Source organism: Chionomys nivalis, chromosome 21 (genome assembly GCF_950005125.1).
Source record: "Chionomys nivalis chromosome 21, mChiNiv1.1, whole genome shotgun sequence".
NCBI classification, from domain to species: Eukaryota; Metazoa; Chordata; class Mammalia; order Rodentia; family Cricetidae; genus Chionomys; species Chionomys nivalis.
In genome coordinates this window covers 42,184,773-42,200,856 of record NC_080106.1, presented here as the reverse complement: position 1 = coordinate 42,200,856, position 16,084 = coordinate 42,184,773, and the positions used below count along the sequence as shown (strand labels likewise).

At 52.8% G+C, this 16,084-nt stretch overlaps 2 protein-coding genes across 6 annotated transcripts in view; one reads left to right on the top strand and one right to left on the bottom strand.

Moving 5' to 3' along the window:
* Positions 1-1,603: 1,603 nt before the first annotated feature.
* Ptger1 (prostaglandin E receptor 1) lies at positions 1,604-3,404 on the top strand. The gene is made up of 2 exons (XM_057753217.1): positions 1,604-2,573; positions 3,138-3,404. The coding sequence occupies exons 1-2, from the start codon at positions 1,608-1,610 to the stop codon at positions 3,402-3,404; spliced, it is 1,233 nt and encodes a 410-aa protein (XP_057609200.1). The 5' UTR covers positions 1,604-1,607.
* A 565-nt stretch (positions 3,405-3,969) lies between these two features.
* Positions 3,970-16,084, bottom strand: part of Pkn1 (protein kinase N1) — a 30,304-nt gene continuing 18,189 nt past the window's right edge. For 4 of the 5 annotated variants that reach the window (XM_057753214.1, XM_057753216.1, XM_057753213.1 and 1 more), the window contains exons 8-22: positions 14,149-14,258; positions 13,912-14,055; positions 11,360-11,435; positions 11,135-11,276; positions 10,955-11,048; positions 7,401-7,480; positions 7,254-7,329; positions 7,073-7,164; positions 5,928-6,104; positions 5,701-5,763; positions 5,513-5,589; positions 5,120-5,262; positions 4,761-4,868; positions 4,585-4,665; positions 3,970-4,243 (exon numbers count right to left, since the gene is read on the bottom strand). In XM_057753214.1, the coding sequence (XP_057609197.1) occupies positions 4,040-4,243; positions 4,585-4,665; positions 4,761-4,868; positions 5,120-5,262; positions 5,513-5,589; positions 5,701-5,763; positions 5,928-6,104; positions 7,073-7,164; positions 7,254-7,329; positions 7,401-7,480; positions 10,955-11,048; positions 11,135-11,276; positions 11,360-11,435; positions 13,912-14,055; positions 14,149-14,258 (1,667 nt within the window). In that variant the 3' untranslated portion in view covers positions 3,970-4,039. Of the gene's footprint in view, positions 4,244-4,584; positions 4,666-4,760; positions 4,869-5,119; positions 5,263-5,512; positions 5,590-5,700; positions 5,764-5,927; positions 6,105-7,072; positions 7,165-7,253; positions 7,330-7,400; positions 7,481-10,954; positions 11,049-11,134; positions 11,277-11,359; positions 11,436-13,911; positions 14,056-14,148; positions 14,259-16,084 lie in introns of those variants that run through there. The other variant, XR_009055716.1, reaches the window with a different exon arrangement.

Sequence of the window (16,084 nt, the reverse complement as noted above, 5' to 3'; positions counted from 1 at the left end):
TCCAAGAATGACTCCCTGTTGCCCTGGTCCGGGCTTCTCACCTACATCCACCCTGTGACAACCTTAAGGGCAGACAACATTGCTGGTTCCCATCACACAGCTCGTTCCCAAACCTTAAACCCAATGGGGATAGCACCCCACCCCACCCCCATGAGAGTGTGTAGACCTCCCAGCCTGCCCTAGGCGATGCTCACTTTTTCCAGTGTTTAGATTTTATCCACTTTATTAATGAGGCAGGCAAGAGGCCCGGGTGAGGGTGTGGGGGGTTGCTTCTGCCTCACTGGGAGGAGGGGGTCACAGAGACCAGACCAATTCAGAGAACCTCAGTCCTTGGCGGGAAGAAACTGAGCCCAAGTGATCCTGACCATTGCCAACAGCAGAGGTTTCGCCCACTCACAGCTCCCAGCCCCAGCGGGCAGACATGCATGGGGTGGAGCAGCCCCTGGAGGCCAGTGGGGTGCGGGTGGAGGCGGCACAGAGCCGAGGAGCCGCCCCAGGAAGAGGGAGCGGCCTGCCGGGAGCCAGGGAGCAGCTGGCGCTGGCAGCAGGAGCCTAGTTCCGGGCCATGGGGATCCTGCATCCTGAGCAGCACTGGGTAAGAAGCCGGGACTTGAGGGTCGGTGAGCAGGGAAGAGGAGAGCATTGGCCATCCTGGTCTCGCTGTTCATGGCTCTCAGCCCAAGGCTGGCTGTCCATCCGTTATGTCTGCATGTCTGCTTTAGCCCTCTCTACTAGAGAATGAAGAACAAGCCAGAGGCTGGTTCACAGTAGGAGTATGGGGTGGGCATCTGAATGGGGCAATACCAGACTGCTGAGAGATTGCCATGGAGATGGAGGTGTGACTCTGGCAACAAAGACGGGACTCTAGAGAAAGGTGGGTCCATGGAAGCAGGGGTCTGTGGGAACAGGAACATGGAGGCAAGAGATGTGGCTACAGGGCATAGTGACCTTGGGGCACAGAAATGAGTCTTTAAGTATAGAGATGGCTTGTTCCGGGAGAGATGAAACTGGAGATCAAGAGTGCGTCTCTGGAGACAAGGACATGGCCACTGGAAGAGATAGGCTATAGTAGTGGAGCTGTTGGGATAGGGACGTCAAGGAAGAAAAGATGACCAACAGCTGGTCATGGTGGTGTGAGTCTTGAATCCCAGGACACAGGTCTCACAGGCAGGTGAATCTCTTTAAGGCCAGCCTAGTCTACACAGCCAGTTCCGGGGACAGCCAAGGAGACTTACTAAAAAGGAGAGGAGAGTGGGCAGACATGGTGAAGGCTGGAGTTGGGTCAGAAGTGGGTCGGGGTCTATTCCATGAGGCCATAAACCAGGAATCTGATGCACTAGAGGGTGGGGAGCCGGGGAGATGAAGAAAGATACTAAGAATGTCTGACAGATCAGTCGAGTTCCCGAAGCAGTAGACCGACGTAGGGGCAGTGTGAGGACAGGCACAAGGCATGGGACAGTGATAAAGAGGGATCTGAAATGGCGCAACCAGGGTCATGTGGAGGTGCCCTAGGCACAGAGCCCACATTGTTACATGGATCCTGTGGTGGTGGGACCCTAGCCTCACTGTGTCCTCCTCTTATCTACCTAGCCCTCTTGGCCACTGATATGAGCTCCTGTGGGCTTAACGTGAGCCTAGCGGACGAGGCAACAGCGTGCGCAACACCCAGGGTCCCCAACACATCTACGGTGCTGCCAGGCGATTCCGGCACATCACCGGCGCTGCCTATCTTCTCCATGACCCTGGGTGCAGTGTCCAACGTGCTGGCGCTGGCGCTACTGGCACAAGCTGCAGGTCGTCTGCGGCGGCGCCGCTCAGCTGCCACTTTTCTGTTGTTCGTTGCTAGCCTGCTAGTCATTGACCTGGCAGGCCATGTGATCCCGGGAGCGCTGGTGCTTCGCCTGTACGCTGCAGGACGTTCGCCTGCTGGCGGGGCCTGTCATTTCTTGGGCGGCTGCATGGTCTTCTTCGGCCTGTGCCCACTCTTGCTTGGCTGCGGCATGGCCGTGGAGCGCTGCGTGGGTGTCACGCAGCCACTACTCCATGCGGCGCGCATGTCAGTGGCCCACGCACGCCTGGCACTAGTCGTGCTGGCCGCCATGGCTTTGGCAGTGGCGCTGCTGCCGCTAGCACACGTGGGTCACTACGAGCTACAGTACCCTGGCACCTGGTGTTTCATTAGTCTTGGACCTCGTGGAGGTTGGCGCCAGGCATTGCTTGCTGGCCTCTTCGCCGGCCTTGGCCTGGCAGCGCTCCTTGCGGCACTCGTGTGCAATATGCTCAGCGGCCTGGCGCTCCTGCGAGCCCGTTGGAGGCGTCGCAGCTCTCGACGTCTCCGTGAGACCACAGGCTCCGATGATCGCCGGCGCTCCGAAGATAGCCGGCGCTGGGGGTCCCGTGGACCACACTTGGCCTCCACCTCGTCTTCCTCATCCATCGCTTCAGCCTCCGCCACCCTCCGTAGCTCCCGGGGCGGCGGCTCGGTGCGCAGGGTTCGCGCGCACGACGTGGAGATGGTGGGCCAGCTCGTGGGCATCATGGTGGTGTCGTGCATCTGCTGGAGCCCCCTGCTGGTGAGGGGCAGTTGCTCCTCCAACCATACTCCTTCCTTCCCCCTCCTGGCCTCTGCTCCCTTATCACCCTGCCTGCACAAAAAGCCTTACCCCTCTGCTGCCCCTCTGTCTTATCCCTCTGCTATACCCGGCTCTACCTTCGCCCTCTTCGGATCTTACTCGATTCACTCAAGCTTCTTAGTTCGTCCCCCAGCTTCCTTCATTTCTAGCCTTCTTCCTCCCCAGCTTTTTATTTTATTTTAGTTTTTCGAAACAAGGTTTCTCTGTAGCTTTGAAGCCTGTCCTGGAACTATCTCTTGTAGACCTGGCTGGCCTCGAACTCACAGAGATCCGCCTGCCTCTGCCTCCTAGTGCTGGGATTAAAGACGTACGCCACCAGCGCCTGGCCCTCCCCAGCTTTTTTACCTTTCTTTTGTCCTGTGTGCTAGCAAAGCGAGTCTTCTCTAGCTAGACTCCGCACTCACTGCCGACCTTTGCTCAGTCACTCTCCTTCCCACACAGTATTTGCCCAGCATAGCCCGCCCACCCCTTCTCTCACACGGTTCACGCCTGCTTTTCTCGCAGGTGTTGGTGATATTGGCCATCGGGGGCTGGAACTCTAGCTCCCTGCAAAGGCCGCTGTTTCTGGCTGTGCGCCTCGCGTCGTGGAACCAGATCCTGGATCCGTGGGTGTACATCCTGCTGCGCCAGGCCGTGCTGCGTCAACTGCTTCGTCTCTTGCCCCTGAGGGCCGGTGCAAAGGATGGCCCAACAGAGCTGGGCCTAACCAAGGGTGCCTGGGAGGCCAGTTCACTGCGTAGCTCCCGACACAGTGGCTTCAGCCATCTCTGAGTATGCCCAGAAGCTAAGCCAAACCACTGGGCAGGGCTCAAGGGTGTAGAGAGCTTCAAACACTAACATGGGCGATGTGTCCTGTGTGGCGGGGACACACACTGTGACCGCTCTTTAGTGAAAGAGGCTCCGCCCAGACGAGTACAATTCTAACGTTGGCCACGCGGTGGCGCAGACACATTAGGATGTTGCAAATATTAGAGGTGGGATCCTCAGGTCAGCAGCTCCAAAAGCATGAGCACTACACTAAATCCTTAGTTCTGAGATCAGAGATCCCCACAAATGCAGCGAGGTTTTGGGTCCACTTCCTGTCTCTGCCACCGCCTTGCAACCAAGCATTCTCCTCATTTTGTTCTCTGTCCTAACCTTGTACCCACTACAGCCTTAAAACCCCAATGTTCTCCACCAACACAGCCCTGAGCACCGTCCTCATCCCCCACTAATGCATGTTCACAGCTTGACCGTTCAATTGAGCCCTAGCACAGTTCTGTCCCCCCTGAGTCTGCCTGCCTCCATCACCTGCTCCAAGCACACCCCACCCCAGATTGCACACAGAGGCTGAAAATGCATGTATGGGGTAAACCCCAAAGACCTTTTTAAAACCAAGAACTCTTGGGCAAAGCAGGGGCTTGGGGCTAGTAGCCTCCTGCCACAAAGTCGAAATCCCGGAAGGCAGCCTGCTCCACAGCTGTGAGGGGCCGCGCATCCCGGGGTGGGCTCAGCGTGGGCGCCTCCCCAGTGAACTCCTCATCGAAGTTGCTGACATCGGTGCGCCCCGAAAGTGTAGGCACGAAGGGTGGGGGCAGGCGACGAGCCAACAGGACATCCCAGCCCAGCGTCTGTGGAGAGGAGAACAGAGAGTCATGATGGAGGATGCGGGGAAGTCTGGAGACCGGCAGGAAGTAGACAAGGTGCAGAGGGACTAGAGCTCAGATCAATCAAGGGAGTCTGGGATAGCTCAGGTTAGCCCTGTAATGGCATGGGCCTGGATTAGCAGTGGGAGTAAAGAGGGGGAATGAGGGGTGCAGACAAAAGGAGGTAACATTTGAGAGGAATCATGGTGGCCTTGGGGGGCAATAAAACTCTTGAGATGGAGCAACTAGATTTGGGGTGGGAATGAACTGGGAGAAACACCCAGGTCCTTGGGGTGACTGACAGGGTGAGGAAGGAGTCTGCTCACCCTGAAAAAAGGCTGTTTTTTCACATCTTCTGCATCCCGCTCAGTGGCTCCCAACCTCCGCTCTGGGTTCCTCCGCAGCAGCTGTGAGACAAGGTGCATGTCAGTGTGTATCCGAGTCCTGTGCCTCAGAACCCTTTTCTGCCCACCTTGCTCTTTGTGCTAGGGGGTATGCTTACCCTTCTCATGATGCCAATGGCCTCTGCTGACAGGAAACGGGGATAACGAACCTCATCGTTGACAATACTGTCAAAAACCTCCTCCTCGTCGTCCCCAGGGAACGGAGACTGGAGGGCAGAGAGAGTCAGGTTGAGTAAGACCCCACTTTTAGCCAGTCCAGCTCACCCAGTACTACCCAAGGGCCCTACCCCTACCCCTGGGGGTGTCCCAGAGCTGGCTTACAGAGGGTAAGTATCTCGTTTTAGTTACAGAAGCTGAGATCAGAGGGGCAAAGCTAACACATAGCAGGGGTGGATTCCCATCCCATGCCAGGGCACATGCATGTTCTCTACAGACAAAAAGGTAGCCTAGGCCTCACCTCCCCAACCAGCATCTCATAGAGCAACACGCCCAGTCCCCACCAGTCCACCGCTCGCGTGTAGGATGTGTCTGTCAGCACTTCGGGCGCCAGGAACTCTGGGGTTCCACAGAATGTGCTGGTCCGGTCTCCATAGCCCATCCCTGGGTGGGGTGGAAAGCAAGGCCATGTGAGCCACCAGTGGCTGGGGGTGGGGGGGTAAGAGCATGAGACACTCCAAATAGCCAGCCCTACCCCTAATCAGTATAGGGAGACCCGGGGAGGAGGGGCTAAAGCTGGCAAACTACCCTGAAGCTCTTAGGGTGAGCATGTGCCTGCAAGCAAAGCCCACAGAGAAGAGACTGTCACCTGACCACCCCCTAGTCCTCTCATCCCAGGATTGCAGCCCCTCACCCTCCTTGCAGAGGCCAAAGTCTGCGATCTTGACGTAGCCCTCAGTATCCAGGAGCAAATTGTCCAACTTCAGGTCCCTGGGGAATGGGGGTGTCAGGGGATGTAAAGAGGGGTGATTGGGAGTGGGGGCTTTGTACAGAGCTTGAGCATGTCCAGTCTATGGGCAGAACGTGCTCTCGTGTACACACCTGTAGACAATCTTGTGTTCATGGAGGAACTGCAGCCCCAGCACCACACAGGCAGAATAGAAGCTGCAGAGACGCACAAGTTCACACAAGCCTGGCTCCACGGGTGCCAAAGTCCCTAACCCCTGGGGTCCCAAAGCTCTGTGGGTGACGGGGTGGGAGGCAGGGTGGAGGGTGGGAGGCAGGGTAGAGGTGCGGGGCCTCAGTGATGGGCAGGAAAGAAGACTCACACGGCCCGCGGCTCAGAGAACACATCGCTGTGGATGTGCAGCATCAGGTCTCCGCCCGCTGAGTACTCCATCACAAAGCACACGTGCTCTGGGGTCTGGAAACAGCCGAAAAGGTTCACCAGGAAGGGATGTCCTGCCCTGGTCACGGCCGCCAAAATCCGCTTCTCACACATCAAGCTAGGCAGGAGGCAGAAGTCAGAGGGCCCAGCCGCTCTCTGACCTGCGCCCATGCCCTCTGGCGCTCACAACAGGTGTCTGTTGAGGACCTGCTTTACTGTGCAACTTTGGGCGTCGTGGCTGCTACACAGCCACAATCTATGCATTGTCTTGGGAAGCAGGTGAGGGCACAGGCTCAGGCTGATCAGAGCAGTCCAAGTGCATGCTGGGGACTGGATTAGGGACAGCACCCCGTGTGGACTAAAGCAGGTGGAGGAACCGGGTCTGAACTTCGGGGCAGAAAAGCTTCAGTCTCTGTGAGAGGGCCGCAAGCACAGCCCACAAAGGAGCACACAGCCAGAAACGCCACCAAGCACCTGCGCACAGTGCCTTTAAGGCAGACATGTCGGCTTCTCTCCAGATCAGTAAATAAATCCCTCTTACTCATTTAAACTTTGGATCAGGTTCCTGGTTATTACAAAGGTGGCTGGGAAGTCTCGGGACAGCCTGATGCCTCTAGAGGGTCAAGGACCGTGAAGAACACTTTAAATAGACCTTCTTCCTTGATCCACCAGAGAACCCTATGTGGAAGGCACTTCCATGTGTATTTGATGGGTAGATCAGGAGGCTGAGCTCTGAAGGGAGGCCAGCTTTTCCTAGCATCCAGAGGCACGGGTGACAGAGGCATCTTACCTGGAACCCTGACCCCAAAACTGAGGCAGCCCCACATCCCTACAGTTTACAGTTTAGTCCTGAACCTCCTGCCTACTGTGTGACCTCTGGCAGACTGTTAACCCATGAGCAGAGTGGGAGACAATAGCAGCATTCACTCTGGAAGGGGAGAAGAGTGAGTCGCAGTAATTACTTTCTAAGTCTTAGGTAAGAGGGTTGTGAGTTCTAGTACCGTGAGTCTCTCACTGAAATGCTCAATAGTGACCTATTCTTGGGCTGTTTCCTAGAAATCCTCAAGGGCCAGGATAGGGCCTCACCTCTCCACCTCGTCTCGGGCTACTATGTCACCTTTCTTCAAGGCTTTGATGGCAAAGAGCTCCCCACTAGAGCGGAATTCAGACAGCAGCACCTGTAACACAGTGGGCACAGGAGCCTTAATGGACACCCTGGGCCCTTGGAGGAAGACCTCTGAGCCCATAAGTCCTTCCCCTGCCTCACCTTCCCAAAATGACCCCGACCCAGCACTGCCAAGAACTTGAAGTCCTCAAGCATCAGGGGTGACTTCCTCAGGGGGCTGTGGAAGAAGGGAGCTAGTGAACTCAGAGAGTAGGCAGGAATGCGGGAGTGGGGAGGGAGGGGTATCACCTGCACGGGCCGGGGCCTGGGGTCTCCTGGGTCTCTGAAGGCGGCTCTGGAGAGGAGGTGGATTCATGGGTTGGAGAACTCTGTGGTGCAGAGGTCATGGTAGCCACAAGTCAGAGTTATCCCTAAGAGCCAACAGGGCCCGAGCTACTCCCTCCCCTCCTCTCCCCGTGCCTGACCTCCACACACCCCCAGGACCTTTGCCTTCACATTGACATGATTTCTTTGTAGGACTAGGGAAGAACCTAGTTCCTACACATGGTTACACATGGTACCCCCTGGCACTATTTATTTTCTTTGAGCAGGTTCTCACCAAATTGCCCAAGCTATCTCTTGGACTTGTGATCCTTCTGCCTCAGCCTGCTGGATAATGTGGATCCCAGGCTTGCATCACCAGGCCCAGGTCCGTCCTCTGTGACCCTTTACTTAGATTACCTGTGCAGGCATCAGATGACTCCTGACTGAAGAACAGGGCCCCTTGTCCATCTCTGCTCCATTTTCCTCCCAGTATACTTCATATTTACTGGTTTCAGCCTGGACAGACGGATGGACTGATGGACTTGGACTGGGCATGGAATGCAGGACTCACACCTGCGAGGTGAAGGCTCTACTACAGAGCTCCATCCCGGCCTAGCCATGCCACGTGAGCATCTGACTGAAAACAATCAGGCCTGGGGCAGCCTTCAAAATGGCTCAGGTAAGGGAGGGTGCTTCCTGTACCAAGCCTGGTGTCCTGAGGTAGATCCCAAGACCCACATAGTAAAAGGACAGAATCAATTCCTACAAGTTGTCCTCTGACCCCCACACTTGTGAGGTGTAACACATATACACCCCCAAAAAAACAACATACAAACACACATATTGAAAGAGAAAGAGAATCAGGACCGAGGGTGCAGCTCATGTGAGACCCCAGGTTCCATCCCCTTTTCCAAAAGGAAAGAGGTGACAAGTAGGTACTACAGTCAGGTGCTGGGACACGATCTCAGCACTCAGGAGGCTGAAGCAGCATGATACAAAAAGAAATGGGAACTGGGTCAACAACGTAACACAGTGGGTAAGGCACCTGAGTCCTGGGCCCCACAAGGTGGAGGGAGAGAACTGAGTTCTGTAAGTTGTTCCTCTGACCTCCATATGAGTGTCCACACATTCACACAAAATAAATAGAAAGATTAAAAACTTTTAAAAGAAGCCAGGCATGGTGGCACACACTTTTAATCCCAGTACTCAGGAGAGAGAAGGCAATTTTTGTGAGTCTAAGGCCAGCCTGGTCGCATAGTGAGTTCAAGGACAGCTAGGGCTACACAGAGAAACCTTGTCTTGACAAATCCAAAACAAACAAACAAATAAATAGATGAATATACGAGGAAAATAGATAAATGTTGAATGCTGGTGGCCAGCCTATGGATATATAGCCTATCAAAGCCGGAAACGGTTGGAGGGAATGTGGCTGTTTGAAAGAAATGTCCCACCAGTAGGAGGCATGGCCTTGTTGAAGTGGGTCACTGTGGGGACGGGCTTTAAGGAATCGTTTGCTCAAGTTTCAATCAGTGTAACACTCACACCACTTCCTGTTGCCTGCAAGATGTAGGACCCTCAGGTACTTCTCCAGCAGCATATCTGCCTACACACCTCCATGTCCCACCATGATGATAATGGTCTGAACCTCTGAACTGCAAGCGAGTCACCCCAATGAAATGTTTTCCTTTATAGGAGCTGCCGTGGTCATGGTGTCTCCTAACTAAGACAAGGGAAAAAGAAAAGGAGCATCTGGTGACCCACAGGAGTCCTGTCTATGACATCCCCACCATGGTGATCAATAGGAAAGTGCTGGGGTCTGCCCGCTACTCTCCCGGGCAACACTCGACAGCTCGCAGAGCTGAGTCAGCTCCTTGACTCTACACAAACACCACGACCACAGAACTGAGCAAGCTCATGACAGCTGCACTCCCATCAAGAGAGCAACAAAATCTGTCTTTGATATAAACTGATTTGTTTTCCTTCATGTTTTAGACCAACAGCTCTGTAACTGGACTTAGACCCGCTCAACAAAATATGCCAGGTACTGGAAACCCAGCCAACTACCCAGAGCTAGTGAAGTTACAGAACCTGGAGGAAACCTATAGCCACCATTGTACTGAACCAGCACATTCCCTAACTACATTCTAAATATTTGTCCTTACACCCACAGATAAGTAGTCCTCACCCCTCATGAAGGAAACCTCTCTTTGCTATGGATGGAGACCACTACAGAAACCATAATCAATCAGAATGCAGAGGTGTGGAGTCCAGTTCCAGTGGACACCTCTATAAAACACTCCCACACCAAAGACTCAGGGAACTCTGTGGAAGGGGTGGTGGTAGAATGACTGTAAGAGCCAGAGGATCAGGAAGTTGCCGTGGGCTATCTCCTGCAGGTGGCAGAAGCTAGCCTGTAAAGTCTCAACAGCTGTGAGCTGAACATGGACAACAACAGGCATGGCAAAGAGGCTGGGGAAAAGGCCACGAAGTCTCAGCTCTACTCAAAGAACTACAGTCACTAAGCTATGCTTAGAGTAAGAGAGATAAGTCTTTCCCTGGGAAAAGCACACTACCTAGTTACCCAATATCAAATGGTCAGCCTTGAAAACATACAAATATTTGACATTATCAAGGATGAGCAGATTGTATGTAGGAATATATAAATATTCACACAAACACACATGCATGCAACAGCAATTAATGAAAAAAGAGGTCATGAATTTGAAAGAAAACAAGAAGGGGTCTACAGAAGGATTTAAAGGGATAAAAGGGAAGAGGGAACTGCTATATTATAATCTCAAAAAGAAAAAATGCTCCCCCACAAAAGAACTGTTACCAAGCTGAGGATGACCCGCGTTCCTGAACCCCACCCCTGCTTCCCAGGACAGGGCTCACAAATGGGCACCTTTTCTGCCCTCTTCTCGCCAGCTCAAAGTTTATGTTTCTTTCTTTTCTTTTTTTTTTCTTTTCTTTTTTTCTTTTTTTTTCCAGGCTGGAGATGGAACCCAGAGCTGCAAGCACGCTATTCAAGAGCTCTTCTGGAGAGCAAATTTCTAGCCCCCAAGCTCACGTGACCCTTACTTAGTTAGCTTTGGTTTTGAGACAGGGTCTGGGTATGTAGCCCAGCTGGCTTAGAACTTACTATAGTCTAGGCTGGACTCCAGCGATGCCCCTGCCTCAGCCACCCCTTGCTGGGATGGTATGCTGGCACCACTCTGTCCAGCTTCCCAGCTGACAATTTTAAGCTAGGATAGAAAACAGTCGAGGTCCTAGGATGTTGTTCAGTTGGCAGAGCATCTGCCTAGCATGCAAAAAGCCCTGGATTTCACCATTGGCAACCTAGAGATCAGGCCTGGGAATCCCACCACTCAGGGGACAGAGGCAGGAGGATCAGGAGTTCAAGAGTTCAAAGTCTATATATTGAACAAAACCAAACAAAAAGTCTGGTTCTGCTGTGCGATCCCTGGTTAGGTCCTGCAGGCTTCTGAAAGAGCAGCGGGTTCCCTAGGCCGCCCTGCCTAGAGGAGGCGGGCACTCACCAGGCTGCATAAGGTGGGGGGCATCCCTGGGGGACTCTTCTGGGACGAGCTGTCTGAGTCAGCACCAAGGTTCAACTTGTCCATGGATATATCTCTGAAGGAGAGGGAGGAAGATGAGTTGGGAACCTAGTACCCTGGAGACAAGGGACGGGTGAGACTGGGGCCATCCTCCTTCCTTACCCAGTGTTCCGAACCTCAGAACCTGGAGATGCGTTGGGACTGAAGGTACCCGTGGTGACAGAATTAGGGATGAGTCTCCGGAGGAGCCTCACCCAAGTTGCCACATCAATGTTCATCTGTCTGGCACGCTGAAATGCCTTCCCTAGGAGAGCAAGGCTAGGATCACTACCTGTGATGTCCTGAGGGTCCCTGGCTCAGACTCGGCTCACTTGGGCCACTTCTTACCTTGCTGCTTGGAGAAAATTTTTTTCTGCCGTTGTAGCCTAGGGATCCGCTCAATGATGGGGTTGCGAAAGGTGACCTGTGGGGACAAACATGCTCAGCTGCAGTGGTCTCAGGAGCAGAGGCACTTATCACCTTAAATATGGGCACTAGGCCTCTCTGAGGGCAAGTGGCTTGATTCTAGCAGCCGGTGTAAAGCTGACCTTTGGCAGTGACTATGCATAGCCAATGACCTCCCTCCTGGATTCACTACGGATGGGGTCCGAGCCTGATGGATTGTGGGGAAGATGACATCACTACCAGACCTTACTCGTCCCTCTGTCTCCCTGTTGGCACGAGAGCAGCTCCATTCCATGTTGTGCTTTGCCACTAACTTAGTGGCAACAATGGGGGGGGGGGGAATGGCTATGATCAGAAACCATGAACCCAAAGAAATCTGCTTCCTCTAAGTTTATTTCTCCTGGAGCTGATGACTATGGAGGAGCCTTCGGAAGTGCTCACTCTGACAGAAGCGACTGGAGCAGTCTATTCTGGCGCACAGTTTAGGGAACATAGTCCATCACGGAAGGAAGACATGGCGGCTCAGGCAATGGGGTCCACAGTGGCAGAAGACGAAAGCACAGTTACTTCTCTGAGGACCAGGAGGCAGAAAGCTAGCAGGAAGAAGGGCCTAACTATAGTCCTCACAGTCTGTCTACTAGTGATACATTTCTGAAGCTTCTAGAACCTCTCAAAACGGCCAGCAGCTGGGGAGCGAGTGTTCAAACCCATAAGTCCTCTGTGGGGTTGTAATAGTTAATATTAGTTATCAGCCCCCCTGCTTCCTGACTTCACTCCCTACCACTGTGACAGCCACCTACAGCTCCTGCTGTCCTGACCTCCCCACCGTGATAAACGAGGAGCCAAAAGAAACCCCCTCCTCCCAAAACTGCTTCTGCGAGGGTGTTTTACCACAGCCGCATGAAAAGTACTTAGGACAGGAACATCCATGTTCAAACCATAACAGGCTTCCAGCTTGGAAATGGAGGAAGCAAGCAATTAGACCCTCCTGTGGACCAACAAGCCCGGTGCAAGTCCGGGGACCTGTGTCACATGGCCTACTGAGTGTGGTTGCCGTTGGCCACATGAGCACCATCTAGTACTGCTGCTAAGGTCAGCCGTGTCCCCAGTAGCCCTGTGTATTAAAGATTTAGTCACAAACCTGTGGCTGTATTTGGGAGGTGGCATAGCCGCCCATGAGGGAGCCGTGATGATTTTGCTTAGTATTCCCAATTCCAACATGTTATAGTTATTGAGTTCTGCATAGGTACCATGTGTGGAAATCAAAATTTAAATTCCTCAAAACTTGAGTGAGGTAAAAACTTTGGTTTCCAGTTAGACTAGCCACACTTCCGAGAGTTCTGTCAGGTGCAGCCCTCACTTGCTTTTCGGCCACCAGCAGCATCCGCTTCTACCCGAGTTTGCTGTTGCCGCTGTTTTGTGGTGCTGGGGACGGAAGCCAGAGCTTTGAACACACGAGCCTCATGCTCCACACTAGGCTCACCACAGAGCTTGGTTCTTTGAGACAGAACTCACTATGTAGCCCAGGCTGGAGTGGCAGAAAATAGGGGTTTGGGGCTTGATTTGTGTTTCAGACAGGGTCTCAGCTATGCAGATCAAGCTGGCTTCAAACTCAGATCTGCCTGCCTCTGTTTCCAGAGTGCTGGGATTGAAGGTGTGCACCACCATATCCAACTGTTTTGTTTTTAAGGTAGGGTGTCTGTCTGTCTGTCTCTCTCTATCTCTCTCTTCTCCTCCTTGGTTTTTCAAGGTAGGATTTGTTTGTGTAGCTCTGGCTGTCCTGGAACTTGCTCAGTGCACCAGACTGCCTCAAACACAGAGATAAACCTGCCTCTGCTTCCAGAATGCTGGGATTAAAGGTGTGCACCACTATCTGGCTTTGGTTTTGGATTTTGGTAAGTCTTTTATATCCCTGGCCTCCTGCTCACCATGTGACTTGAGGTTATATGACACTTAGTTTTATTGTTTGTTTAACGTATGGGTTTTGCCTGCATGTATATCTGTGTACCACATGTGTACCTAGTAACCAAGGAGGCCAGAAGAGGGTGTCAGAACCCCTACAACTGGAGTTACAGACAGCTGTGAGTAGTCATGTGGGTGCTGGTAGTCAAACTTGGGTCCTCTGAAAGAACAGCTAGTGCTCTTAGCTGCTGAGGCCATCTCTCTCCAGTGCCCACATCTAGTTTTATCTGGAATTAGAAATGGGGCCCAGGGCTTTGTGCATGCTAGGCAAGCATTCCCCCACTGTGCCCGCCTCCAGGTCAACATGTAATCTGCTGAGGCACAGTCTTCTGGGACCACATCTCATACGTGGTCCATTACCACTGAGCCTTCCTTATGTGAGCGGTGCTGTTCCTGGCATCATTCCCCACTCTCAGGAGCCTGACTTCCCGTGAATGCTCAGAACCATCTGAAATTAATCTCCGCATACTGGACAATCAGGGGCAAGGAGGCAAGACACATCTTGGGGTCAGAAGTCAGGGAGTAAGCTGTACCTCAGCCACCAGGCATCCCTGGGGTTCCATGTCCAGCTGCACCTCATGCCTCTCGTTGTCCAAGAAGTCCTCCAACTTCAGAAATTTGAGCGCACACAGGCCCCTCTGGTCCCTCCAGAACACAGCCAACTCCAGCTCCCGTGCCTCAAGGAAGAAGAATGGGGCCATCCATCATCTCGGGTGTCTGAAGCCCAAACTCCTGTTCCTCTAATCCCATTGTCCCCCAACTCAGCTCACCCTCTCCAGTTCCAGGGTAAAGCTCTGGTCCCAGGCATTGGGGCCGCACGGCTTCCAGGCTGTCTGTCCCACCACTGCATTGTCCAGCTTGAGCACGGTGCTGACCTCGGCTGAAAGCAGGAGAGGGCAGCAGGAAAGGGGGTGCTTGCTCCACACCCTGTCAGTGTCTTTCTAAAGGCCTGGCCTCAATGCCCTGAGAGCTTGTCTTGTACAGTAAAGCCTTTAGTTCAGATTGTGGGTTGGGGAGAAGGGGTTGTTCATTTTTGGGTGTTTACCTTTTGGTTCTAAGATAGACTTTTACTCCAAAGACCAGGCTAGCCTAGAACTTACTCTGAAACCCAGATCACCGTGAATCCTCCCACCTTAGCGTCCCAGGTGTTAGGGTCACAGGCATGCACCACAATGTCAGTCCTCATTTTGTTTGATGTTTTTTGAGATAGTGTTTCATGTAGTCCAGGCTGGTTCTGAACTTCTGCTCTTCCTGCTTCTATCTCCTAAATTCTGGGAGGCTTGTATGACCACACCAGATATGTGTTTGGTTGGTTTGTTTTGAGACAGTCTTGTGTAGCTCAGGCTAGCCTTGGATACATTTTTAGGACGGTTATGAATTTTCCATCGCCCCATCTCTACTTCTAAGCCTGCCAGGGTTGCAGGTGTGTGCTACCACACTTGGTCTATCTAGTGCTGGGACTCAGACTAAGGGTGCCACACATGCTAGGCAAGCACCCCACATAATCTGTCCCTCGCCTACCGCTGTGCCCATCAGTTCATCTCCCTCGCTTCAGCTCAGGAGGCGTCAGCATCTTTCCCTAGCAAACATGCTCTACTCTAGCACCCACCGTCCTCTCTCCGAGGGCCTGACGCTCCCCACGGCCCTCAGTGTTTATCCATGCTGTGGCATGGCACATGGTCTCCTTGCTTCTGAGACTGAATTCTAGTCCACTATTTCTGTTTTCATAAACACAATGGACATGACTTCTCCCTTCTTGTCATTTTAAAAAACGCCACAAACCAAGTGTCTAACACCTCAGACCCTTGTTCAGTTCTTTGATGGACACAGAAACTAAACTGTTAGGTCACGTGGTTGTTGCTATTTTCCCCTTTTATGTTTGTTGGGCTTGGGATGGGACCAAGGCCTCAGGCATGCTAGGCAAGTGCCCTCCTCTGAGCCCGGGACCCCATCCCTCGCTGGCAGGTTCTAGGCAGCTCTAGCACTGATGCGGTCCCCAGCCTGCAGTTTCCCACAGTGGCTATTTCACTTACACTCCCACAGCCCATGTAAACAGGTTCCAACTTCTCCATGTCCTTTCTTGCGTTTGTGGGCTTTTGTTTTGTCTTGTTATTGTTTTGGTAAGTTATCCCAATGGATGTCACCATTTTATCTATTTAATTTTTATTTTATCTATTTACTTTTATTTTTATGTGTATGAGTGTTTTGCCTGCATGTATGTATATACGTGTACTAGGTGTGTGTCTGGTGCCTGAAGAGGTCAGAAGAGGGTGTCAGATCCCCTAGAACTGGATTTATGGAGGGTTGTGGGCAGCTATGTGGATAATGGAAACCAAACCCAAGGTCCTCTATAAGAGCAGCAAGTGCTCTTAACTGCGAGCCATCTCTCAGGTCTCTCATTTTTATTGTTTAATTATATATGCATGTGTATGTCTGCGTGGGAGATTGTGCACATGACGTAGAGATCAGGGAGGGCAGAAGAGGGCATCAGGGCCTTGGAGCTACCGTTAGAGCAGTCAGGAGACCCCTGATGTGGGCTGAAGTCCTCTGTAAGCTCAGTACATTTACCATTTACCACTGAGTCCTCTCTCTAGTGCCTGTTCAGTGGTGGAAAAGTCAGGGCACCTGTGCCCCCAGCTTCCTCAGCTGGCTGAAGCACACGTGTCATCACTTGAGGCCAGAATTTGAGGGCAACCTGGGCCACAT

What these genes read in the sequence shown, in the direction of transcription:
- Ptger1 (XM_057753217.1), top strand. Translation starts at nt 1,608, where the DNA reads ATGAGCTCCTGTGGGCTTAACGTGAGCCTAGCGGACGAGGCAACAGCG. An exon ending in TCTGCTGGAGCCCCCTGCTG is followed by an intron (nt 2,574 to 3,137) that starts GTGAGGGGCAGT and finishes CTTTTCTCGCAG; the next exon opens with GTGTTGGTGATATTGGCCAT.